Raw genomic sequence first — 24,232 nt, 5'->3', positions numbered from 1 at the left:
GTCCGAAAGGCGGGTTGTCAGGGCACGTTGGCTAGAAATTGCCGGCAGCCTGCCTTCCTAGAACTCGAGGGAAGCCGGGTCAGGACAGGGGAAAAGGGAATTCTGCTTTAAGCAGAGGGAATAAAACATTGGATTCGCCGCCAGCATATCTGCCCTGTTGTTGGCCCTCCAGAAGAGCTGGTTGGCGCCTGTGTGAGGCAAGACACTGGACTAGATGGACCTTCGCTGGTCTGACCCAGCAGGGCTCTTCTGATGTTCTCATGAAGGTCTCGGCCTCTCTGCCGGGTTGTGGTCCCTCCTGTCCAGAGGAACTGGTTGGCCACTGTGTGAGATGGGAGGATGGACTGGATGGGCCCTCCCTGGTCTGACCCAGCAGGGCTCTTCTGAGGTTCTCATGAAGGTCTCGGCCTCTCTGCCCTGTTGTTGGTCCTCCAGAGGAACTGGCTGGCCCCTGAGCAAGGGGAACTGGTCTCTGGCTTCTAGGACCAGTCTCACACTCCAGCTAACCTACCTCACCAGGTTGTTGCGAGGATAAATGGGAGGAGAAGCTGCTTTGGGTCCCCCTAGGGAGAAAAGCGGGGTATAAATGAACAAAATAAATACTGCCGCTAAAGGTGCGGGAAGAAGCAGCAGGCCGGATGGGGGATGGAGGAGGAGGAGGCAGCTCTGTCGTCCTCTCCCCCCGTGCTTGGGGGGCCGACCAACCAGCCCGGCGGCTCCTCGGAGTCCCTTGTCTAGGATGGTCCAGCAAGCAGAAGGGCGAAAGAGGAAGGAGCCCCCGACAGACACACAGCCTTTTCCCCTGGCAAAAACCAGCCATGTCCACGTGGGGTCTCACGGATTCCGCTCGTTTATTGACACAAGTAAGGGAGGGGGACAGCATGACGGAAACAGCAACTCCCCCCTCCCCGTCCCCACAAACACCACAAAGGAATACTCCAGCTCTGAGCGACACAGCGAAGCAAATGTTCAACCTGACAAGAAACAGACAAAACAGACCCCCAAAAGACCCAAGAACGGGTGTGGAGGAGAGGAGAGGAGAGGGCTCGAGCTTGGTCGTCCCTCTTTCGGAACGTGGGAGGGGCATCAGCCGGCTTTGGGGGCGGAGGGACTCTGAGTCCCGCCCCAGGACCACTAGGCCTTGCAGACTGGGGAGGGGGGCTAGGCGACAGAGGCCACGTCACTTCGACTACGGGAAGGAGAGGGTGGAAGTGGTGGATCCAACCCTCAGAAGAGGGCTTGCTCACATGCAGTTGCCTATGACAGAGTCAGACCCTTGGTCGTATCAAGGCAGGTATTGTCTATTTGGACTGGCAGCATCTCTCCAGAGACAAGGGCAGAGGTCTTGCCCATCCCCTCCTGCCTGGTCCTTTTGGCTAGAGATGCCAGGGGTTGAACCTGGGACCTTCTGCCTGCCAAGCAGGGGCTCTGCCACTGAGCCAGGGTCTCAGGCCAAGGTCTTTCCCCTCCCCTCCTGCCTGGTCCTTTTAACTGGAGATGCCAGGGATTGAACCTGGGACCTTCTGCCTGCCAAGCAGGGGCTCTGCCACTGAGCCAGGGTCTCAGGCCAAGGTCTTTCCCATCCCCTCCTGCCTGGTCCTTTTAACTGGAGATGCCGGGGATTGAACCTGGGACCTTCTGCATGCCCAGCAGAGGCTCTGCCACTGAGCCAGGGTCTCAGGCCAAGGTCTTTCCCATCCCCTCCTGCCTGGTCCTTTTAACTGGAGATGCCGGGGATTGAACCTGGGACCTTCTGCCTGCCAAGCAGGGGCTCTGCCACTGAGCCAGGGTCTCAGGCCAAGGTCTTTCCCCTCCCCTCCTGCCTGGTCCTTTTAACTGGAGATGCCAGGGATTGAACCTGGGACCTTCTGCCTGCCAAGCAGGGGCTCTGCCACTGAGCCAGGGTCTCAGGCCAAGGTCTTTCCCATCCCCTCCTGCCTGGTCCTTCTAACTGGAGATGCCGGGGATTGAACCTGGGACCTTCTGCCTGCCAAGCAGGGGCTCTGCCACTGAGCCAGGGTCTGAGGCCAAGGTCTTTCCCCTCCCCTCCTGCCTGGTCCTTTTAACTGGAGATGCCAGGGATTGAACCTGGGACCTTCTGCCTGCCAAGCAGGGGCTCTGCCACTGAGCCAGGGTCTCAGGCCAAGGTCTTTCCCATCCCCTCCTGCCTGGTCCTCCTAACTGGAGATGCCGTGGATTGAACCTGGGACCTTCTGCCTGCCAAGCACGGGCTCTGCCACTGAGCCAGGGTCTCAGGCCAAGGTCTTTCCCATCCCCTCCTGCCTGGTCCTTCTAACTGGAGATGCCAGGGATTGAACCTGGGACCTTCTGCATGCCCAGCAGAGGCTCTGCCACTGAGCCACGGTCCCCACCCCATTCCACCTAGTAGGAAGTGTCTTCACCCAACAGGACCCAGGTGGCTCTCTCCTACTCTGTGGTTAAGATCGAACCTAATCTAACTACCAACAAAAATGGGACAGTGAGGACAAACGTAGCGTTCCAAGAGCAACTGCGGCGCATCCGTCACCGGCAGCGTCGACACAAGGTTTGTTATTTACATCACACTTTCAAACACAAATGAGTCAAGTGTTGGGTGAGACGATGGCTGTCCGTGCCAGAGAGATGAGCCCACAGGCTTGCCCCAGACCTCAAAATCCCCGCCGGACTTGAACACCTTTTTCTATTTTCCTCCTAGCTTCAAGCAGCAAAACTCATGCCTACGTTTCCCTACACCCTTCCTTCCACTTCCCTTCCTCCTCTAAGGAGAAAAGAAAAACACCTTCACCAACGTTTTTAGAAGAGTTGCAAGCCTGTTTCAGAATTGGGATGTCGAACGCGTCACTGGCGCTAGCCAATAGGTGCCTACCCTTCCCGGGTTTCAGGCTGCCCCCTGCTGAAAACTTGCAGTACTATCTTTCCCCCAACACTTGCTACTGAAATCACCTCTCCCACTTTCTCATCTTTATACCTGACTTCCCCCCTAGGGTTTTCCTCGTAGGCCAAACTGCAACTGGTCCTGAATCTCAGACCCTGAACTCCTCAAGACCCTTAAGTTGGCTGCACCTCCGTTCAGGCCTGGGGCTCCCTGGCCCACTAAAGAACGGAGGAGACTTCCCAGCGGCCGTTCCTCCGTGACTCTTCCTGACTCCTCGGTTCCCACGTGCCTGAGGCGGTGCGTAGCGGGATTCTCCATCCTTGCTCCATCTTGGGGCTGCTTTTTCTCTTTTTTAGAACTTTCACAGGGAGGAGAAAGACAGCCTCGGATCCATCTGGGGGACGGTCCCTCTGGAATACGGTGGTGGGGGGATTCGTTCTCGCTTCCCCGCCATGAAACCCCCACGCCTGACCTCCTTCACCACTGGCCTCGACGGCTGGCACGGATTTTGCAGCGGGGGGAGCGGACACGGCAAGGTGGCAGCGGGTTCCCCAGCCTCAAGGGGAATCGGAGGTTGGTCCCTGGCGGGGTGGATTTCGGGCCCCTCGAAGGCGGGCAGGCGGGCTAGGGACGGGCTCCAGTTTTAAACTCGCGGGCCTCGCGGGCCAGAGACGTCCCCGGAAGGAGGCGCAGGAAATGAAAGGAGAGCCCTTCCTCGGACGAGGGTGCCGGCACGACATCGTGGCTGTGAAGCCGCATGCAGGAGGGTAGCTCATGCAAAGGGCAGCGGCCCAGGCTCTTCGGGCACCTGGGGAGAGAATTAGGGAATTGGAGGAGGAGGAGGAGGAGGAAGAAGAAGAAGAGGAAGAAGAGGAGGAGGAGGAATAAGATGAAGAAGAGGAGGAGGAGGAGGAGGAAAAAGAAGAAGAAGAGGAGGAGGAGGAGGAAGAAGAAGAGGAGGAGGAAGAAGAGGAAGAAGAAGAAGAAGAAGAAGAAGAAGAGGAGGAGGAAGAAGAAGAGGAGGAGGAGGAGGAGGAAGAGGAGGAGAAAGAAGAAGAAGAAGAAGAAGAAAGAAGAAGAAGAAAGAAGAACAAAGAAGAAGAAAAAAGAAGAAGAAAGAAGAAGAAGAAAGAAGAAGAAGAAAGAAGAACAAAGAAGAAGAAAAAAGAAGAAGAAAGAAGAAGAAAGAAGAAAGAAGAAGAAAGAAGAACAAAGAAGAAGAAGAAGAAGAATTGGTTTTCATGTCCCCTCTCAACCTCCTTTTCTCCAGGCTGAACATTCCCAAGTCCCTCAACCTATCTTCATAGGGCTTGGTCCCTTGGCCCCAGATCATCTTCGTCGCTCTCCTCTGTACCCTTTCAATTTTATCGATGTCCTTCTTGAAGTGAGGCCTCCAGAACTGCACACAGTACTCCAGGTGTGGTCTGACCAGTGCCGTATACAATGGGACTATGACATCTTGTGAAGAGGTCTCAAAGTGGCTTACAATCGCCGAAACACAATTGTAACAGTCAGTGGAGGTGTTCGTATGAATGTACACTTCGATTTTAATGAGGCTAAATTTTAAGCCTGGGGGTTTTAATTTTAATACGTGTTAATTTTCAGTTTTACAACACGTTTTGCCCCGCGGAGGCTTGAGCACATTTTTCCTTATTTGGACCCTTCTTTGGGGGTTGTTCTCAACTCGGGTCAAGATACTTTCTCCTTTTTATTGTGGAAACTTAGGTGTAGCCTCGATACCACCATCATTACATTTGTCTTTCTGCTTTCGATGCACCCCCAGGTCCTGCTCCTGCCCTCCTTCCCTCCCACCCGTTCTCCTGTCCCCCATCGGCCCACGTCTCCTTCTGTGGTGACACCACCTGTGCCTGCAGGATACCGTCCTGAGCAGGCCACCCGGTTGCCCACCTGAAAACCTCCAACCATTTTCTTCCTGCCTGACAGGTCACTCTTGGGGTGGGCAGAAGAAGCAGTGATCCTGCCCAGCAGGTGACTCCTCTCTCTCACCCACCTCTGTGGTCACCATTTCCCGTGCTGTTCCCCAGATGTGGCCTCTCCGATCTCCTCGCCCTCAGCGCCCGGGCCCAGCTTGGTGATGTGGCGCAGGAAAGAGGTGGCGTTGAACGCTCGCTGCGAGGAGCAGAAGAGAAAAAGAAGAAGGTCACGCCAAAGGAGCTGAGAAAGGAACAACACTGGTGCCAGCAGACGGCATGGCTGTCAAGGGCAGAGGTGCCAAGGCTGCTGGGAAAATCCGTAGCCCTGTATAAGAATGTCAGGACGTGAGAAAAGCCCTGCTGGGTCAGACCAAGGAGGGTCCATCTAGTCCAGCATCCTGACCTACAGTGACCAACCAGTTCCTCTGCAGGGCCAGCCACAGGGCAGGGAGGCCGAGGCCTTCCTACGAACATCAGAAGAGCCCTGCTGGATCAGACCAGGGGTCCGCCTAGACCAGCATCCTGTCTCACATACTGGACAATCAATTCCTCTGGAGGGTCAACAGCAGGACATAGAAGTCTAGGCCTTTCCTACATGTTGCCTCCTGGCTCTGAGATCCAGAGGTTGACTGCCTCTGCATGGGAAGGTTCTCCTTGGTCACCGTGGCTTGTTGCCAATGATAAACTTCTCCTCCGTGAATCTATCCAATCCCCTTTAAAAGCTGCTCATTCCTGTGGCCATCATGCCATCCTCTGGCAGCAAATTGCACCTCTTAAGCACTCTCTGTGTAAAGTAGTATTTTCCTTCGTCCCCCTGAACCTACTGCCCATCGGCTGCATGTCCTCAAGTGGGAGACGGAGAAAAATATCTCTTTGTCAGATCTCGCCACCCCATGCATACGGAAAAGAGGAGAGGAAATTTAAACTGGAAACTACTATCAGCAGCCCATGTCTTCCTATTTGCCTGGTGTTTATATACCAGATTTTAATCAGTGTCTTTTAATGCAGCTGCTGCTTGCCTCCAGCCACCCAGTGAAATTTTGGCAGCTGCTAAGCCCAGCCCATCTTCAGTAGCCAATCATAAGCCTTAGAATCCTAGAATCATAGAGTTGGAAGGGACCTCCTGGGTCATCTAGTCCAACCCCCTGCACCATGCAGGACACTCACAACCCTCTCGCTCATCCACTGTCCCCTGCCACCCCCTTGAGCCTTCACAGAATCAGCCTCTCTGTCAGATGGCTATCCAGCCTCTGTTCAAAAATCTCCAAAGATGGAGAACCCACCACCTCCCGAGGAAGCTTGCTGGCCAAAAGTCCCACGTTGTCCCACCCGCATTCTAAAAACCCTTTTGCTTTTTATTTTGTAAGCCACCTCCTTCAGGTTGCCAGAGAAGAAGCATTAATTTCTTCAAAATAAATACAATACAGTACAATATATATATATATCTTCTCCGGTTTAGGGAGTTCAGAACCAGCAAACGACTGCAAAATCCCAAGCAACCAGCAGGAGGGCTCCTGCAACGTTTAGAAGATTATCCTGCTTTGCGGGCTGACCCAACCAGTGATTGCCCTGCCCCTGCTGCTTGGCCAAAGGGAGTATTTCAAAAGGAAAAAGAACGACTAATCCCCTACCTCCGAGCAACCATCCCCTCCCCTTCCTTTACCTTCCATTGACTCCGAGCAAAATTCTTCTGGATCTGCTCACACACGGATCCGTGAATATCTTTTTCCAGGGCCGTATCCCCAGAGATCCTGAGAGATACACAACAGGGAGGCGAGATATTTCATGAGGCTGTTTCAGGGTTGCTCTAGCAGAATCGACGTGCAAGCCTCAAACTTCTAGGCGGGAGCCTCAACGCACGGGAATTTCCCCCTTAAACAAGTCAGGCGAGAAGAAGATGGAGATTTCGAGGACACCAGAGCCAAGGCCAAAGGCCAGTCCCCGGTCAGGAGTGATTTGCTGGCATGGTTACGCATTCTCTGGTTCGCACCAGGTGAGGCTGTTTTCCAAAGCCAAGTAAAGGATTTAAAATTAGGCCTGCTGGCGGGGCCAGAACTCCCAGGAGGACGGAGCACGTGTGCAATTAGAGGCTGAGACAATTCAACGTGACATTCACCCTCCTCTTCCGGAGGACCGGTAATAAGGCACCTACGGCAGCCCAACACCTTTTCAAAAGGGGGAAAGGAAAGAGCTTGAGGGTAGGCTGGCCTACCTTCTTGATAAAATCGGAGTCCAATAGCACCTTTATGACCATCAAAGATTAATTCAAGGCATGAGCTTTCGAGTGCAAGCACTCTGTGCATGCACTCGAAAGCTCCCACCTTGAATAAATCTTAGTTGGTCTTAAAGGTGCTACTGGACTCTGATTTTATTGTGCGACTTCAGACTAACATGGCTACCCATTTGAATCTTGCCTTCTTGAGTTACTCTTTCTCTTTCTTGCATGCACACACACACACAAATCTATCTAATCCCCTTGTCAAGCTGTTCATCCCTGTGCCCATCACAACATCCTCTGGGCATCTCTGTGTAAAGCAGTATTTCCTGTTGTCCTCCTGAACCTACGGCCCATCAGCTGGATGTGCTCAGGGGCTAGTATTTGGGAAAGGGAGGTTTGCAGGTTCAAAATGTGTCTTTGAACTTGTTGGTGGGAAGAGCATTAACCAACTCCAGGTTGGGAGATTCCTGGAAGAAGAAGAAGAGTTGGTTCTTATATGCCGCTTTTCCCTACCCGAAGGAGGCTCAAAGCAGCTTCCAGTCGCCTCCCCTTTCCTCTCCCCACAACAGACACCCCGTGGGGTGGGTGAGGCTGAGAGAACCCTGATATCACTGCTCGCTCAGAACAGTTTTATCAGTGCCGTGGCGAGCCCAAGGTCACCCAGCTGGCTGCATGTGGGGGAGCGCAGAATCGAACCCGGCATGCCAGATTAGAAGTCCGCACTCCTAACCACTACACCAAACTACACCAAACTGGATTTGAGGGTGTTGCCTGGGGCGGGTTGATATTGGAGAGGGGAGGGTCTTCAGCGGAGTACAATGCCACAGAGAAAGTGGGCGTTTACTCCAGGGGAACTGATCTCTGGAGATCAATCGAAATTCCAGGTTTCCAGCCCGGTCCTTGAGGCTGACAACCTTAGGTCAAAGCTGGAGGGATTTAGGCATGCAGAAAGATCTGTCAGGGAAGAGGGTAAGCCTCCCCCTCTCCTTCCCTGCTTCCCCTCTAGAACTAGCCCCCTGGTGAAGCTATTTTGCTCTTCGTTTTGGGGTCTTAGTTCTAACATCTTCACAGAATTATTTAGGGAAAATAGCAAGCAATGTGAAAAGTGGGCATGCCAGATCTCAGCTCATGAAAAACAAAGCACCCGAAAGCTCATGCCTTGAATAAATCTTTGTTGGTCTTAAAGGTGCTACTGGACTCTGATTTTAATGTGTTTAGAAGAAGAAGAAGAAGAAGAAGAAGAAGAAGAAGAAGAAGAAGAAGAAGAAGAAGAAGAAGAAGAAGAAGAAGAAGAAGAAGAAGAAGAGTTCCAGCTCTTCAAGGAATATACCGCTTTTCTCTACCAGAAGGAGGCTCAGAGTGGCTTACATTCACCTTCCCTTCCTCTTCCCACAACAGACACCCTGTGAAGGAGGTGAGGCTGAGAGAGCCCCGATATTCCTGCTTGGTCAGAGCAGTTTTATCAGTGCCGTGGCGAGTCCACGGTCATCCAGCTGGCTGCATGTGGGGGAGTGCAGAATCAAACCCAGCTCACCAGATTAGAAGTCCGCGCTCCTAACCACTATACCAAACTGGCTCTCTATTATCCCCATATCAGTATCTTTACTTTAAATACTGTGTTTTTCTGCGTTTTTATTCTCCTTGCTTGTAAATTCTTGCTACGTTAGGGGGGGTTCTGTTCTGCATGTGTTTGGCGCCCTCTAATGATCGATTCAATATTACACTGCTTTATGTCCAGGATTAAAACCTGCAGTTTAAATTTGCAGGGTTTTATGCCGGATTTAAGCTGGTGTAATACTGAATGCAAACTTAAATGGACTCTGGGGAATGGTAGAGGACAGGAAGGCCTGGAGGATCATTGTCCATGGGGTCGCGATGGGTCGGACACGACTTCGCACATAACAACAATAACAACAAATACTGAATTATGTGGCACAGAGTGGTAAGGCAGCAGACATGGTGTCTGAAGCTGTCTGCCCATGAGGCTGGGAGTTCGATCCCAGCAGCCGGCTCAAGGTTGACTCAGCCTTCCATCCTTCCGAGGTCGGTAAAATGAGTACCCAGCTTGCTGGGGGGTAAACAATAATGACTGGGGAAGGCACTGGCAAACCACCCCGAATTGAGTCTGCCAAGAAAACGCTGGAGGGCGTCACCCCAAGTGTCAGACATGACTTGGTGCTTGCACAGGGGATACCTTTACATTTTAATACTGAATTGACCATTAGAGGGAGCCAACGCATGCAGAACTGGGGGGGAAGCACTGAAGAAACAGGAATTCACAAGTGAATTCACAAATGAAAATATGGAAAAGCCCATGAATTTTGCTTAGCTATACTGAACTCTTCTTCCTCAGTCAACGTCCTGGGACACATCCTGGTGGAACTGCTAGGTTAAACCTTAACAAGCCCTCACCAAAACATGGCTTTCCCTCAGGTGGGACTTACCAGGGGTGCTGGAGGGCCTGTTCACAGCTGAACCGTTTCTCAGGGTCACGTTCTAGAAGGTGCCGGATGAAATCTTTAGCTGGCCGGAGACAAAGACACACGCCTCAGTTAGACAGAGGTTCCTCCAATGTCCCTGCCCAGCTACCTGAAAGAGTGGAACTGCCATTTTGTTGTTTTGTGTGATAAGAACGAATGGATGGAAGAGGAAAATGTTGTTCCATTTTGATCTTGGTAACAAGACAGTTCAAAGCATGGGGCGTACATAACGTCAAACCACTTCTCCTTCCTTCTTGTAAGACAATAAGAAGAGCCCTGCTGGATCAGACCAGAGGTCCACCTAGTCCAGCATCTCATCTCACATAATGGCCAGCAAGTTCCTCTGGAGGAACAACATCCGGGCAGAGACGCCGAGGCCTTCATAAGAGAGCCCTTCTGGATCAGATGTCCATCTAGTCCAGCATCCTGTCTCACATACTGGACAATCGATTTCTCTGGAGGGCCAACAACACGGCATAGGGGCCAAGGCCTTCTCCTCACTTTGCCTCCAGGCTCTAGTATTCAGATATTGAGTGCCTCTGTACGGGGAGGTACCCCTCAGCCACACTGGCTAGCAGCCATGGACAGACTGATCCTCCAAGAATCGATCTCATCCCCCTTTAAAGCTGTTTATTGTGGCCATCACTCCATCCCCTGGCAGCAAATTCCACATTTTCTTTGGTCTGCCCTGAATCTACTGTCCAGCTGTTTCATTCATTCTCGATCCAATCTAGTTCGTGGTTTTAAACAAACCGCTAACGCCTCTGCGATTACAAAGTGATGAAGGACTGATTGTTCAGATACTCTCTCTGCCCTAACCTTTATCCCCAGGAGCCCAAAATGAGAGAGATGTTTTTACCCATTTTTCTTGGGGGTCCTCCTCCCACCCCCCACCCCCACCCCCACCCTGTGCCCACTCACCCGACTCGGAGATGTCATCCCAGTACGGGGAGTCGAACTCGTACTCAGCTTTCAGAATTTGGTTGAAGAGTTCTGAGTCGTTCTCGTCGTAGAAAGGGGGGTAACCACAAAGCCTGCAAAGGGGGGGGGGACCACATATCTCACTGCAAAAAGATCACTCCTACCTGTAACCTGGGAAATGGGGTGATATCTGTGGGACCATCCCCCTAGGCCCCCAGCAGGGCGCTCTGCTCTGCAAATACTAGTGGTGGTAATTCTCAGCCGGCGTGAGGTTCACCTGGCCCCTGCCTGATGGAATGAGCTCCCGGAAGAGCTGTGGGCCCTGCCAGAACCAATGCATTTCCCCCAAGCCTGTAAGACAGAGCTCTTCCACCAGGCTCTTGGTTGAGGCCAGGCTGGAGGGATATCTTGGTCCCCCTCCTCTGATGTCCTCCAATTCAGGTTACAGCTTCATCTACCTGGGAATGGCAACCAGAGGAGGGATTGTACAGGAGGGAATTATGGGGGATCTTTTCGTATATTGTGTTAAGTTAATCATTTATTTTTGAATTTTAAATCTGTTGCTAGCCACTGAGAGCCGGCCGGCCAAGAGCAGCGGCCTATAAATGTAATGAGAGAAATAAATAAAATACGCACAAGATGTACGAGATCACCCCCATGGCCCAGGAGTCCACGGCTTTTCCGTACGGTTTCTGCTCCAGGATCTCAGGGGCTGCAGAAGACACAACGGCCAAGAAATGAGAGGGAGGCGTAACGTTTCTCCCCCCTGCCCCATCTCTTTCAGCTCTCTATCAGCATCAGAAAAGGGAGTCCATGGTCCTGTTTCCAAAACTTCCCACAAAAAAAACAACAACAACGTGGCAGCCACACCCGTTCCCCTTTTTCTAATCTTCTATAGCTGTTCTTCAAAGCTGTTCTTCTTGCTGAAGCCCTACTTAAAGATCCGCTGAGCTACCGTAGCCATTTATGGAAGGAGTCCCTAAGCAGCTTACAATCACCTGCCCTTCTTTCCACACAACAGACAACCCTGTGAGGTTGGTGGGGCTGAGAGAGCTCTGAGAGAACTGTCACGGGTCCAAGGTCACCCAGCTGGCTGCATAGGTGGAGTAGAGGGGAATCAAACCCAGTTTCTCCAGCTCGGAGGCTACCACTCTTAATCACCACACAAAACTGGTCTTCAAATGACAGCCACTGCAGTTGAGTGGTTATTTATTTTATTTAGAGCCAGTTTGGTGTAGTGGTTAGGAGTGAGGACTTCTAATCTGGCATGCCGGGTTCAATTCTGCGCTCCCCCACATGCAGCCAGCTGGGTGACCTTGGGCTCGCCACGGCATTGATAAAACTGTTCGAGCAGGAATATCAAGGCTCTCTCAGCCTCACCCACCCCACAGGATGTCTGTTGTGGGGAGAGGAATGGGAAGGCGACTGTAAGCCGCTTTGAGCCTCCTTCAGGTAGGGAAAAGCGGCATATAAGAACCAACTCTTCTTCTTCTTCTTCTTAGTTATTTACAATCACATTTCTCTCCCGCCACTCCAACTGACATGGCTCGTGGCAGGGAACAACCCACAATAAAATCATACTAAAATAATGATAAAATCCTTTCTAACCCAACCCCTGGCGATGAAAAATTCCCCCCTTCCCCCTGTACCGTAACATTTAGTGCCTCGGGGGATCATTCCAGGGGGCCCGATGACCTGGCTAGCCAGCAAGGGGCCCAGATTCAACCGCCCTGGCGGAAGACCTTCATCTTGCAGTCCCTGCAGATCTGTGAAAGTTCCGTCAGGGCCCTCAGCTCTCCCGGGAGCTCATTCGACCAGGTAGGGGCCAGGACCAAAAAGGCCCTGACTCTAGTCAAGGCCAGAATAACCTCCCTTGGGTTGAGGGCCTCCAAGAAGTTCATACCCGCAGGGTGGGTTTCTCGATGGTCCTGGAAGGGTTTCCCGAATGGGTGAGGGGAAATTAATTTTTAATATATTTTTTTTAATTTCTCAAACATATATCAGGTGATTAGCAAGAAAGCCCATTGCAACCAGGAATGCAATGGGCGCTAAGACCCAGGAGACACTGGCAGACGCAGATCATAGAATCATAGAATCATAGAGTTGGAAGGGGCCATACAGGCCATCTAGTCCAACCCCCTGCTCAACGCAGGAACAGCCCTAAGCATCCTCTCTCTAAGATCTCTCTCCCCCTCATCCCCCGTCGCAGCAGGAGCCATAGGAGGTAATCAGGGCTGTTTGTAGCAGGGAATGAGGGCTTGTTTGGGCGTCTCTCTCTCTCTCTCTCTCTCTCTCGCAGCAGGAGCCATAGCAGGTAATCAGGACTGGTTTGCAGTTTGGCAGGGCTCTGTGTCTCTGTGTCTCTCTCTCACGCACTGGCTCCTGTAGTGTCTGAGTTCAGGGAGGGATGGCGAGAGTTGTAGGTGCCGGGCCAATCAGGCTGATTGGCCCTATTTCAACTCGGAGTGCCAGGACACTCTCCACCCCCAGGGCTGTTTCACAAATATTAAGAGGAACAATGGATAAGGATATAACCATATATGCTCATGTTGGACCACCCACCCCTCCCCAAATGGCCAATGATGGGCCTGGAGGGGGTGGGAAGGGGAGGGACCCCGGATGGACACAGCTCTGCTTCCCAACCACATTCTGCACGATTACGCCATTTCTGGGGTCTCTCGAAGCCTAAAAAATATTTCAGGGGTTTCCCAATGGTAAAAAGGCTGAGAAGAGCTGGGTTAGAGTCTCAGGCCAGGAGAGAATAAGTAACCTCATTATAATTTTAGATTTAAGCACCGGGTATGTCTTTGCCGTCGAAAAACTCGGACATTTTATCGGCAGATTTCTTTTATCTTTTTCCTCTTGTTTACTTTTCTGAACTTTTATCTTTCTTTATTTTAAAAAATATATTAATTTATACATTCTTAAATATAGAGAGGCTCCCCTTCACCTTTCTCCTCAACCTCACCCTGCGCTGTACTCACCCACGTAACCTGGGGTGCCACAAGCCGTGGACATCATCCCGTCGGCCTCGATCTTGGACAGCCCGAAGTCCGTGATCATGATCTTTGCGTCCTCGAACGGAGTGGCGTAGAGAAGGTTCTCAGGCTGTTTGGGGAATAAAATGGATTAGCCGCCTGCCGGGTGGGCCCGGCTCCCAAGACTTCCGGAGACGTAGATGGGTGGTTGGCCATTTTATCTGCCCAGCAAGGGAGCCAAGGCACAGAAACAGGGCTTACCCCAAGAGGCCACCTTCCTACAAGGTGATCAACCCCAGGCGGTGGCAAGAGATCTGCTGGGGCTGCAATTCTCTAGGCAACACAAATTATTTTGCCTTGGCCTCCGTGCTGTTTTGGCCTTCCAGAGGGACTGGCTGGCCCCTGTGTGAGGCAGGAGGCTGGACTGGATGGGCCCTCCCTGGTCTGATCCAGCAGGGCTCTCCTGAGGTTCTTGTGATTCCTTCAAGGATGATATGGCTCTGAGGACATCCCGACGGCCTTTGCTCTCCTACCTTCAGATCTCGATGGACGATGCCCAGGCTGTGCAGGTAATTCACCGCTTCCAACACCTGCCGGATGAGGAGGCTGGCATCCTTCTCCGTGTAGTAGCCTCGCTCGATGATGCGGTCGAAGAGCTCCCCACCCGTCACCCTGCAGGCCAAAGACAGGCGGGTTCACACCCCGCATTTCCCTCCCGAGCTTCAAGGCCCTTTCTCAAACTGCCAGGGGAGTGGAGAGGTCCTAACACCCGGTCTCCTTCCCTCCTTCCTCCCTTCCCTTCCCTTCCCATTTCTCTCCTTCCTTCCTTCCTTCCTTCCTTCCTTCCTTCCTTCCTTCCTTCCTTCCTTCCTTCCTTCCTTCCTTCCTTCCTTCCTTCCTTCCTTCCTTCATATTCCACTCCACTTTCCTTCCTTCCTTCCTTCCAATCTCGGAGGGAGGGAGGGAGGGAGGGAGGGAGGGAGGGAGGAAGGAAGGAAGGAAGGAAGGAAGGAAGGAAGGAAGGAAGGAAGGAAGGAAGGAAGGAAGGAAGGAAGGAAGGAAGGAAGGAAGGAAGGGAATTCTTTGGCAATTTTTTTTTCTTAAAAATCTTGTTCTCCAGCTAAGCATAAATTATTATTATCCTCATAGCTACAATTACTATATTGACTTAATTTATACTCCACTTTTTCCCCAATGAGGATCCAAAGTGGCTTACATCCTTCTCCTCTCCCCCCATAGTCCCTCTGCTCAAAATGGTGAGTTTTCATTTCGCCCCCCAACAAGGGGAATACTCAAATCTTTAAACCTGTGATTTCGAAAACACTGCTGAGGCTCTTACAAAACCATTCACGCTCCAAAAACCAGGGACACTGTAACCGGAGACGACTGCCTTGGTTTTTACACAATGCCGGCGGTACACAGATATTCGGCCTTCTGACATTCCGTACTTGTTTGGAACGTTGACATTCTGCCAAGACACACACACACACACACACACACACACACAAACGCACACCCCGGCTCTGTCTCCCGACACACACATGCGCTGTCCTTGTCCTCTGCAGGTGGAAGGCATTCTTATTAAACATTTAATGTGGTGACACTCCAAAAGAAACAACATGGAATATCTTTGAAGGAAAAAAGTTAATAGTGACACTTATATGGATATAAATGTCTGTAAGAGAAAAGGAAAAGCGGGCCGTTGCATAAGAAGAAGAAGAAGAGGAGAAGGAGAAGGACAAGAAGAGGAAGAAGAAGAAGAAAAAGAAGAAGAAGAAGAAGAAGAAGAAGAAGAAGAAGAAGAAGAAGAAGAAGAAGAAGAAGGGAGGAGGAAAGAGGAGGAGGGGGAGGAGAAGGAGGAAAAGGAGGAGAAGAAGGCAGAAGAAGCAGAAGCAGAAGGAGGAGGAGGAGGAGGAGGAAGAGTTGGTTTTAAAACCCACTTTTCTCTACCTAAAAGGAGCCTCAAAGCGGCTTAAAATTGCCTTCCTCTTCACACAACAGAGACCCTGCGAAGGAGGTGAGGCTCAGAGAGCTTGGAGAGAACTGCTCTGTGAGAACCGTTTTGTGACCAGACAAAGGTTACCCAGCTGGCTGCATGTGGAGGAGCGGGGAATCAAACCTAGATTAGAAGCCACTGCTCTTAACCACGCCACCACGCTGTCCACATCATGGCCAACTGCCCACACCTTTCACTTCTGCTTCCACTTTGGACCCATGTCTCCAAAGAGTCTTGAGAGTACTCACACACACACACACACACACAGACACACACGCAGAGGCTGAAAAGCAAGTCCACATGGAGAGCGCAAAGGACTGCGACTCACAGCTGCATGGCCAGGTAGAGATGAGTGGGGCTCTCATAGATGTCCTCTAGAGCCACGATGTTCTCGTGCTGAATCCTGCGATACCAAAGACAGGGACAAAAGTTAGAGATGGAAAACCCCGAAGGTGGAATGTCTCAGGCTAGCCCGATCCCAACAGCCCTTGGAAGAAAGGCAGGGTTAGTCCATGGATGGGGGACCACCAAGAAGGTCTAAGGTTGCTACACAGAGGTAGGCAATGGCCAACCACCTCTGTCCCTCTCTTGCTTTGGCTTGAATGGCCCAGGCTAGCCTGGTCTCCTCAGATCTCAGAAGCTAAGCAGGGTCGGCCCTGTTTATTGTTTGGATGGGAGACCACCAAGGAATAAAAGGGTGGCCATGCAGAGGTAGGCAAGGGCCTCTGTCCACCTCTTGTCTTGGAATCCTTACAGCAGGGGTAGTCAAACTGCGGCCCTCCAGATGTCCATGGACTACAATTCCCAAGAGCCTCTGATGCTGGCAGGGGCTTATGGGAATTGTAGTCCATGGACATCTGGAGGGCCACAGTTTGACTACCCCTGCCTTACAGGCTCGCTTCCATCACCAGAGCAAACATTTGTGGTGCCAAGTTTAGGGAGGAAGCCCAGATCGTGTGCCCAGATCTATGGTTGCCAACCTCCAGATGAGGCCTGGGGGGGTCTCCCAGAATTAGAACCCATCTCCAGGCAAAAGAGATCAGCTCCCCTGGAGAAAATGGCTACTTCGGGAGGGCAGACTCCATGGCAGGGGCGGCCATAATGTCGCTCTCCAGGTGTCCATAGACTACAATTCCCATAAGCCCCTGCCAGCATCAGAGGCTCATGGGAATTGTAGTCCATGAGCATCTGGAGAGCCACCGTTTGGCCCCCTATGACATTATACCTCACTGAAGTCCCTCTCCGCCCCCAAAACCCACCTTCCCAAGTCTCCACCCCGAAAATCTGCATGTATTTCTCCACCGAGAGTCGGCAACCCTACCCAGGCCCCTTCCCGTGCCCACTGCCGTGCCTGTCAGGCTGTGTTCCTCTCCCCAAGGACACATCCTGCCTCACTATCTCCCTCCAAAGCCCTCCCGCTGTGCATGTTCCCAGAGCCATGCACACCCTTCTCCTGATGCATCTGGGTGGCCCTGCACATGGTCAGAAATGTGGGTCGCAGAAGGTTTGCAAGCAGGTGGGTGGGATCTACAGGAAGACCTGGGCCTGGGCAACATTTCCTGATGACAGCTCACAAGAATCTTCTTCGTCTCACAGAGCCAACCAAGTGGGAATCCCATAGGGACGAGGGCCAAAAAGACAGCTTGATTGATGCAGTTCCCTATGGATCCCACAGATCCACCTCTGGGGAACTCCATATCAGGGGAATGGGGCTCAAACCTAAATCAAAATCACATCCCACAATCCCCAAGGCCTCTCCCCTACTCCCAGATCTGCAGGACTGGTTATTCTATTACAAAAAAAAAAACTCTCTGCGCATGCTAAGAGATACTCTTCTGCAATTTGTTCTCCCACAGGACTTGGGGATGCATCCCGGGTACCGAAAACCCTTTCCAGAAATCCAGCACAGCACCAAAAGGACATGTGTGTCATAGAATCATAGAATCACACAGAACCATAGAGTTGGAAGGGGCCACACAGGCCATCTAGTCCAACCCCCTGCTCAACGCAGGATCATAGAATCATAGAATCACAGAACCATAGAGTTGGAAGGGGCCATACAGGCCATCTAGTCCAACCCCCTGCTCAACGCAGGATCATAGAATCACAGAATCATAGAGTTGGAAGGGGCCACACAGGCCATCTAGTCCAACCCCCTGCTCAACGCAGGATCATAGAATCATAGAATCATAGAACCATAGAGTTGGAAGGGGCCATACAGGCCATCTAGTCCAACCCCCTGCTCAAAGCAGGATCATAGAATCATAGAATCACAGAATCTGATATCTAGCCTTTATCGTTGTATAGTGTCAACTCACTTCTTGAGCACTGCAATCTCGTTCTCCACCGCTGCTTCCTTGCCCCTCAGGGCTTTCTTCGGGATACACTTTAACGCCACCAAACGCTGGGATCCGTGCTCCTGGGCGAGGACTACTTCAGAGAAGGCCCCTCTGGCAGACAGAAGAAGAGGAGGAGGAGATGGTCTTCATATAACCCGCTTTCCGCTACTCAAAAGCAGCTTACAGGCCTCCTGTGTCTCAGAGCGGCGCACAGTCGCCTTCCCTTCCTCTCCCCACCACAGACACCCTGTGAGAAAGGCGGGGCTAAGAGAGCTCTGGGAGAACTGTGACTGGCCCAAGGTCATCCCGCGGGCTGCAAAGGGAGGAGCGAGGAATCCAACCCCACTTGCCGGATTGGAAGCCACCCCTTCTAACCACTAATGCCGCGCTGGTCGTTGTCGATTTAGGAAGTTCCCCAATTCTCACCCCTTGCGACCCTAATAAATAAATAAATAAATCGAATGAGGGCGTGCATGGTATTCCCTGTCATGTAGGCTAGGGGTCGTCAACCTGTGGTCCTGCAGAGGTCCATGGACTACAATTCCCACGAGCCCCTGCCAGCGTTTGCTGGCAGGGGCTCGTGGGAATTGTAGTCCATGGACCTCTGCAGGACCACAGGTTGACGACCCCTGCTGTAGGGAGTTCATAGTCTGAGGAAGAGTGCTTGCACTCGAAAGCTCACGCCCTGAATAAATCTTTGTTGGTCTTAAAGGTGCTATCGGACCCCGATTTTATTTTAAATGCACGGTAACAGACCTGCAGGCGCATGTGCGTACACGGGTGACGCACGATCGCCCGATGTGAGGAAGAAAGTATCAACCGACAAGCGTGCGTGGTTGACGTGGGACTTGCTTGCTCAGGCAGATGTGTTCCGGAGGGCCATGATTAGTACCCCAGGACACTTTTTAAAAACCGGTCCAGGTTCCACGGCCTCTTGAAATTCCCCACGCTTGGCCCGCTCCTGCCCCGCATTGCCCGCTTCCAAACTTAAGAAGCCAGCAAGACTCCCGGGGAGGAAAGGGTTACGCCATGCGCGACTCTCCCTCTGGCTTTTCCACATGCCCCCCTCCCCATTCCCTGGACTCTTGGGCTATTATTGGCCCATGCACGTCAGCGATGTCTGGGTGGGCCCCTCCACCAATGGGAAGGGAGCATGCAAATGAGAGCGCATCAGGCTGCCGCATTCCGGGGTTGCTCTGCAGAAAGAGGCGTCCGCAGGGGAGCACGTCCACCCAGCAGGGCCGGCCAGGTGGGGAGCTGGAAAGAGTCGCGGGGAGCAGACCGGGGGTGCTCAGAGGCAGAAGACCCACTACAGACCTCCACAATGCCACAAGAGCACCAAGGGAAGGATGTTCATGTGGTGTCCCCCCCCCCATGGGAACTGCCTTTTTTTCCCTGTGTGCATGACGCTGGACTGGACAGCATGCAGACGCCCCACCACCCCCACCACCATTGCTTGGTAGTGAAACTGAAAAGAGATGGAAAATTTCAGCTCCAATCGGCTTTGATACAGGGTGAGGGACAGGGATGCCAACCTCCAGGTGGGGCCTGGGGATCCCCCAGAATTCCAGCTCCTCTCCAGACTGCAGAGCTCAGTTCCCCTGGAGGAAAGGGCTGCTTGGGAGGGGGGACTCTGTGGCCTTGGGCCCCCCTGAGGGTCAGGGATGCCAGCCTCCAGGTGGGGCCTGGGGATCCCCTGGAATTCCAGCTCCTCTCCAGACTGCAGAGATCAGTTCCCCTGGAGGAAAGGGCTGCTTGGGAGGGGGGACTCTGTGGCCTTGGGCCCCCCTGAGGGTCAGGGATGCCAGCCTCCAGGTGGGGACTGGGGATCCCCTGGAATTCCAGCTCCTGCACCAATTCCTGCCCACTCCTTGCTCCACTCCCACAGTCTCCAGGTACTTCCCAACCCTGAGCTGGCAACCTGTGTCCCGGGAGGAAAGTGAGACAGTCTTTCGGCCTTGGAAAGAGGAAGATCTGGCAGAGACCGAGGTGAAGGGGAGTCAGCAGGCCTTGACGGCATCTGGCACTTCCCAGGCCTCGGTCCACTTACGCGCCCAGCTTCTCTTTGATGTCGTAGACGGCCGCGATGTCCTCCACCTTCTTCTTCCAGCCTTTCCCGAGCGGCATGTTGGAGAGCAAGGAGTGACCCAGGCAGGATGAGCTGCGGATATGTGGGGAGGAGAGGAGGGAGAGAAATGGACACGTGTGCCAAAGGGTCACTCAATGGCCAGCCCATTCCCATGACTTTTGGACCAAAAGCATCTCTCAGAGCCCTACGTCACGGCCTGCTGGGAGATCCACCCGGCGGAATATTTGGGAGCCCACGGAGGCATTTCCCAGAGTCGGCGGGGTTAGCGTTTAGCTGGGCTGAAAACATTTCCTGGATCTGGTTCTTGGCTGGGCGGTGCCATGTGCCGGCTGATCTCTCGGCCTAACCCGCCTCACAAGATCGTTGTGAGCGTAAAGGCACAGCCAGAAGCCCCTTCCCAAACTGCACTCAGCTCCAAAGCTCCAGGGCAGGGGTAGTCAAACGGCGGCCCTCCCGGTGCCCATGGACTACAATTCCCACGAGCCCCTGCCAGCGTTCGCTGGCAGGGGCTCCTGGGAATTGTAGTCCATGGGCATCTGGAGGGCCGCCGTTTGACTACCCCTGCTCCAGGGCTTTCCAGACCTGGAGTTGGCAGCTGCAAAGACAGACTTCCTCCCTCCACCCCCAACCTAAACTGGAAAGCTGCCCCAAGGGTAACAACACAGGTTATGTAAATATACAACCTCGTGTTATACACAGAAAGTTAAAAATGAGGGATTCATACGTAGTCGCTCCAGCTCCCTGTTTGTATTTTAAATACCGGAGACTGCAAAGGATAACCAAGGATAGAAAAATGGCACAGAGGGGGGGTGTGCATGGGGGCGCGGGGGTGGGGGAACGAGCATTTATGCGCCTGTCACAAATACTGTGCTCGCCGTCTGCGCGTAAAAGACAGCCGGCCGAGAGTTTGTAATTGTTTAGACAGATGGTCTCCTTAAATTAATTTCCAGAATAAGAAACAGTGGGTTTGGGTCAAAAGCTGGTAACTGTTTAAAGGGCTTAAATGCGGTGAGAAATTCTCCCGCATAATCCCCCCACCCTCCCGTTTCGGCGAATGAGATTTGTGCGTAAACGAAAACGAGGACGGCCAATTTATCGGGAGGGAGAGAGCCCCGGCGTGGTCTCGTGTGGCCAAGGAATAGCGCATCCCTGAGCTGTAAAGGAAAAGCCGTGTTCTGTCCTCGGAGGATGCATCTCTCTTTTATATTTTGTCGGTAATCGATCGGTGAGATATCAGCGCCTAACGCGCCACCGTGCAGCGTGGGACATGGCACGGTGAAGGTCTTTCTGCCCAGATGCGTTGTCAAGGGGGCAGACCCATCCCGGATCGAGGGGCTGCTTGCGAAAATATACCTCTGAACGACTTTAGGAAGGACAGGGGGATCTTCGTTAATACTGAAGGCAGCTTTCCCTGTGCGTCTCTCACAGCGCTCCGAAGGTTGTTCATGAGCCTTATGTAATTCCAGGCCACTGCAGCAAAAACAAGGACTTGCGATACCTTACAATCTAACGTAATTTATGACGCCGTGTGCAGACTCCCGAAAGCCTCGCTAGACCGACCTTGTCCGATCTCGGAAGCTAAGCAAGGTCGGCCCTGCTTTGCACTTGGATGGGAGACCACGATAGAAGGCCAGGGTTGCTGTGCAGAGGCAAGCAAGGGCAAGCCACCCCTGGGCCTTGGCTTGAAAACTCTGCAGGCAGGGTCTCCACCCACCCCTGCCGACGGATGGCTTAGGGCAGGGGTAGTCAGCCTGTGGTCCTCCAGATGTTCATGGACTACAATTCCCATGAGCCCCTGCCAGCATTTGCAGTTCATGAACATCTGGAGGACCACAGGTTGACTACCCCTGGTTTAGGGCCCACCTTTTCAGAGCTGACAACTGAAAAATCACTTCAACCCCGAGAAGCCTCTGCCGGAACAAACCCAAAAGGTGCCTCCTATTTAAGCATTATTAATTAATTACTATATTGAATTAATTAATCTCTAGGCCACCCCTCCCTGCACAGCAGGCTCGAGGGGGCTTACGGCGTTACAGAAGGATACACCTGTCGTTCCCCTACCCCTGTTTCTGAACGCATTTTACCTGAAGTTCTTCTTCCCAGCTCTTCTCCCCCAAAGGAAGACCAAAGCGGATGACGACAGGGTGTAAAAAGCAATGTCCGTAAAAGGTTGGTAAGGACACGGTGCCACCCCATCCAAAGCACAGTGGCATCTGTCACTGCCAGGGGATGCCTGGAGGACCAGCGAACCTGCCAAAGGCCACCTCAAGGCACGAGGGGGACATTCAAACGGCCTTTCTCGCCCCAAACCCGAATTCAACACTTGAGAGAGGAGAATGTTACCCACTGAGCCCCATGCTACGAAGAAGAAGAAGAAGAAGAAGAAGAGGAAGAAGAAGAGGAAGAAGAAGAAGAAGAAGAGTTGGTACTTATATGCCGCTTTTCTCTACCCGAAGGAGGCTCAAAGCAGCTTACAGTCGCCTTCCCTTTCCTCTCCCCACAACAGACACCCTGTGAGGGAAGTGAGACTGAGGGAGCCCCAATATTACTGAAGAAGAGTTGGTTCTTATATGCCGCTTTTCTCTCCCCAAAGGAGCCTCAGAGTGGCTTCCAATCGCCTTCCCTTTCCTCTCCCCGCAACAGACACCCTGTGAGATGGGTGAGGCTGAGAGAGCCCTGATATCACTGCTCGGTCAGAACAGTTTTATCAGTGCCGTGGCGAGCCCAAGGTCACCCAGCTGGCTGCATGTGGGGGAGTGCAGAATCGAACCCGGCATGCCAGATTAGAAGTCCGCACTCCTAACCACTACACCAAACAGGGGCTGCCCCCAAGCAAGTTAGTTCCGTGCACAAGGCCTTCTGTTCATCAGGTCTAGGCCGATCGCCTAGGGTGCCAGAGACAGAGGGGTGGCGACCAGTCCTGCCAGGCTCCCACCTGCCCCCCAAATGACACTCAGCCATGGCATGTGCAGGGGGAGCTTGGTGGGTGTCTGCCCCTTCTTTCTGCCCCTCCATTGAGGGGGACAGGATGTTTTCCCAGGGCTATTTCTGAGAGAGGCAGGGTCCGTGCCTGAGCATGAGGCAGCCATGTCCCCTCCTCTGTCCGGCCCCCACCCCTCCAATCCCTCAAGTGCCCCCCCCCCTTGAGGGGGCTGCCTCAGCCTGCCCCATGATAGGCCCATGTCTAAGGGAGGGGGACGCAGCAACGCAGCAACCTAACTGGGAACATCCAAACTGAGATTGGAGGGGATGTGAGCAGCGATCATTTCCCGCTCCGGAAATTTACACTGCTCTTTGCCAAAATTCTATAAATAGCTTCTCATACGCCAAACTGTGGCTTTCCAGATGGCCACGGGCGGAAGTTCTCATGAGACGGGCCAGCATGTTGTCCGTGGACTACAATTCCCACTAACCCCTGCCAGAGTGACTGCCAGGGGATCATGGAAATTGTAGTCCACAGACCTCTGGAGAGCCACGGTTTGGTCCCCCCCGGCGCCTAGAACAAGGGTCCCCAACCTGGTACCTCTAGGCACCATGGAGCCCACTGATAATTTTCCTAGCGCCCCGATTGGCCAGGGGAGGTGGGATGAGCTGTGGAGATTTTTAAAATTGTTGCTTCAGTAGAGGTTGGCAGAAGATACCGTCCTACAAGATCTGAACATGCTGGGAAAGTGGGCAAATGAAGAAGAAGAAGAAGAAGAAGAAGAAGAAGAAGAAGAAGAAGAAGAAGAAGAAGAAGAAGAAGAAGAAGAAAGAAGAAAGAAGAAAGAAGAAAGAAGAAAGAAGAAGAAGAAGAAGAAGAAGAGTTGGTTCTTATATGCCGCTTTTCCCTACCCGAAGGAGGCTCAAAGTGGCTTACGGACACCTTCCCATACCTCTCCCCACAAGAGACACCCTGTGGGGTGGGTGAGGCTGATATCACTGCTCGGTCAGAACAGTTTTATCAGTGCCGTGGCGAGCCCAAGGTCACCCAGCTGGCTGCATGTGGGGGAGCGGGGAATCGAACCCGGCATGCCAGATTAGAAGTCCGCACTGCTAACCACTACACCAAACTGGCTCTCACACCAAACTGAGAACAGGATGCAATTCAGTCAGGAGAAGTGCAGAGTTCTACAACTGGGTCCCCAAAATGAGAAGCGGGCAGACCGGATGGGAGAGACACTCCTGGGTAGCAGTGTGTGTGAACGTGATCTTGGGGTACTTGTGGACTGTAAGCGAAATACAAGCAGACAGTGTGATGTGGCCGACAAGAAGGCAAATGCAGTCTTGGACTGTATCGACAGAAGTATCACAAGGTGTCCCAGTCCCTATGGGGTACACCGCGTGGGTCAGACCCCACCTGGAATCCCGTGGGCAGTTCTGGGGGCCTCACTTCAAAAAGGACGTGGACAAAAGGGAGAGG

At 52.7% G+C, this 24,232-nt stretch overlaps 1 protein-coding gene across 3 annotated transcripts in view; it reads right to left on the bottom strand.

The window, feature by feature from the left end:
• Window positions 1-827: 827 nt before the first annotated feature.
• PNCK (pregnancy up-regulated nonubiquitous CaM kinase) overlaps window positions 828-24,232 on the bottom strand; it is a 30,234-nt gene continuing 6,829 nt past the window's right edge. For 2 of the 3 annotated variants that reach the window (XM_077329655.1, XM_077329657.1), the window contains exons 2-12: window positions 19,792-19,902; window positions 17,721-17,852; window positions 15,731-15,805; window positions 13,940-14,078; window positions 13,413-13,536; window positions 11,065-11,140; window positions 10,429-10,541; window positions 9,472-9,550; window positions 6,473-6,560; window positions 4,887-5,005; window positions 828-3,683 (exon numbers count right to left, since the gene is read on the bottom strand). In XM_077329655.1, the coding sequence (XP_077185770.1) occupies window positions 4,895-5,005; window positions 6,473-6,560; window positions 9,472-9,550; window positions 10,429-10,541; window positions 11,065-11,140; window positions 13,413-13,536; window positions 13,940-14,078; window positions 15,731-15,805; window positions 17,721-17,852; window positions 19,792-19,868 (1,014 nt within the window). In that variant the 5' untranslated portion in view covers window positions 19,869-19,902 and the 3' untranslated portion in view covers window positions 828-3,683; window positions 4,887-4,894. Of the gene's footprint in view, window positions 3,684-4,886; window positions 5,006-6,472; window positions 6,561-9,471; window positions 9,551-10,428; window positions 10,542-11,064; window positions 11,141-13,412; window positions 13,537-13,939; window positions 14,079-15,730; window positions 15,806-17,720; window positions 17,853-19,791; window positions 19,903-21,183; window positions 21,310-24,232 lie in introns of those variants that run through there. The other variant, XM_077329658.1, reaches the window with a different exon arrangement.

This window comes from Paroedura picta, chromosome 3, assembly GCF_049243985.1.
Source record: "Paroedura picta isolate Pp20150507F chromosome 3, Ppicta_v3.0, whole genome shotgun sequence".
Taxonomy (NCBI): Eukaryota; Metazoa; Chordata; class Lepidosauria; order Squamata; family Gekkonidae; genus Paroedura; species Paroedura picta.
Note: the sequence above shows the minus strand (reverse complement) of the source record. Positions and strands in the feature narration are given on the sequence as shown.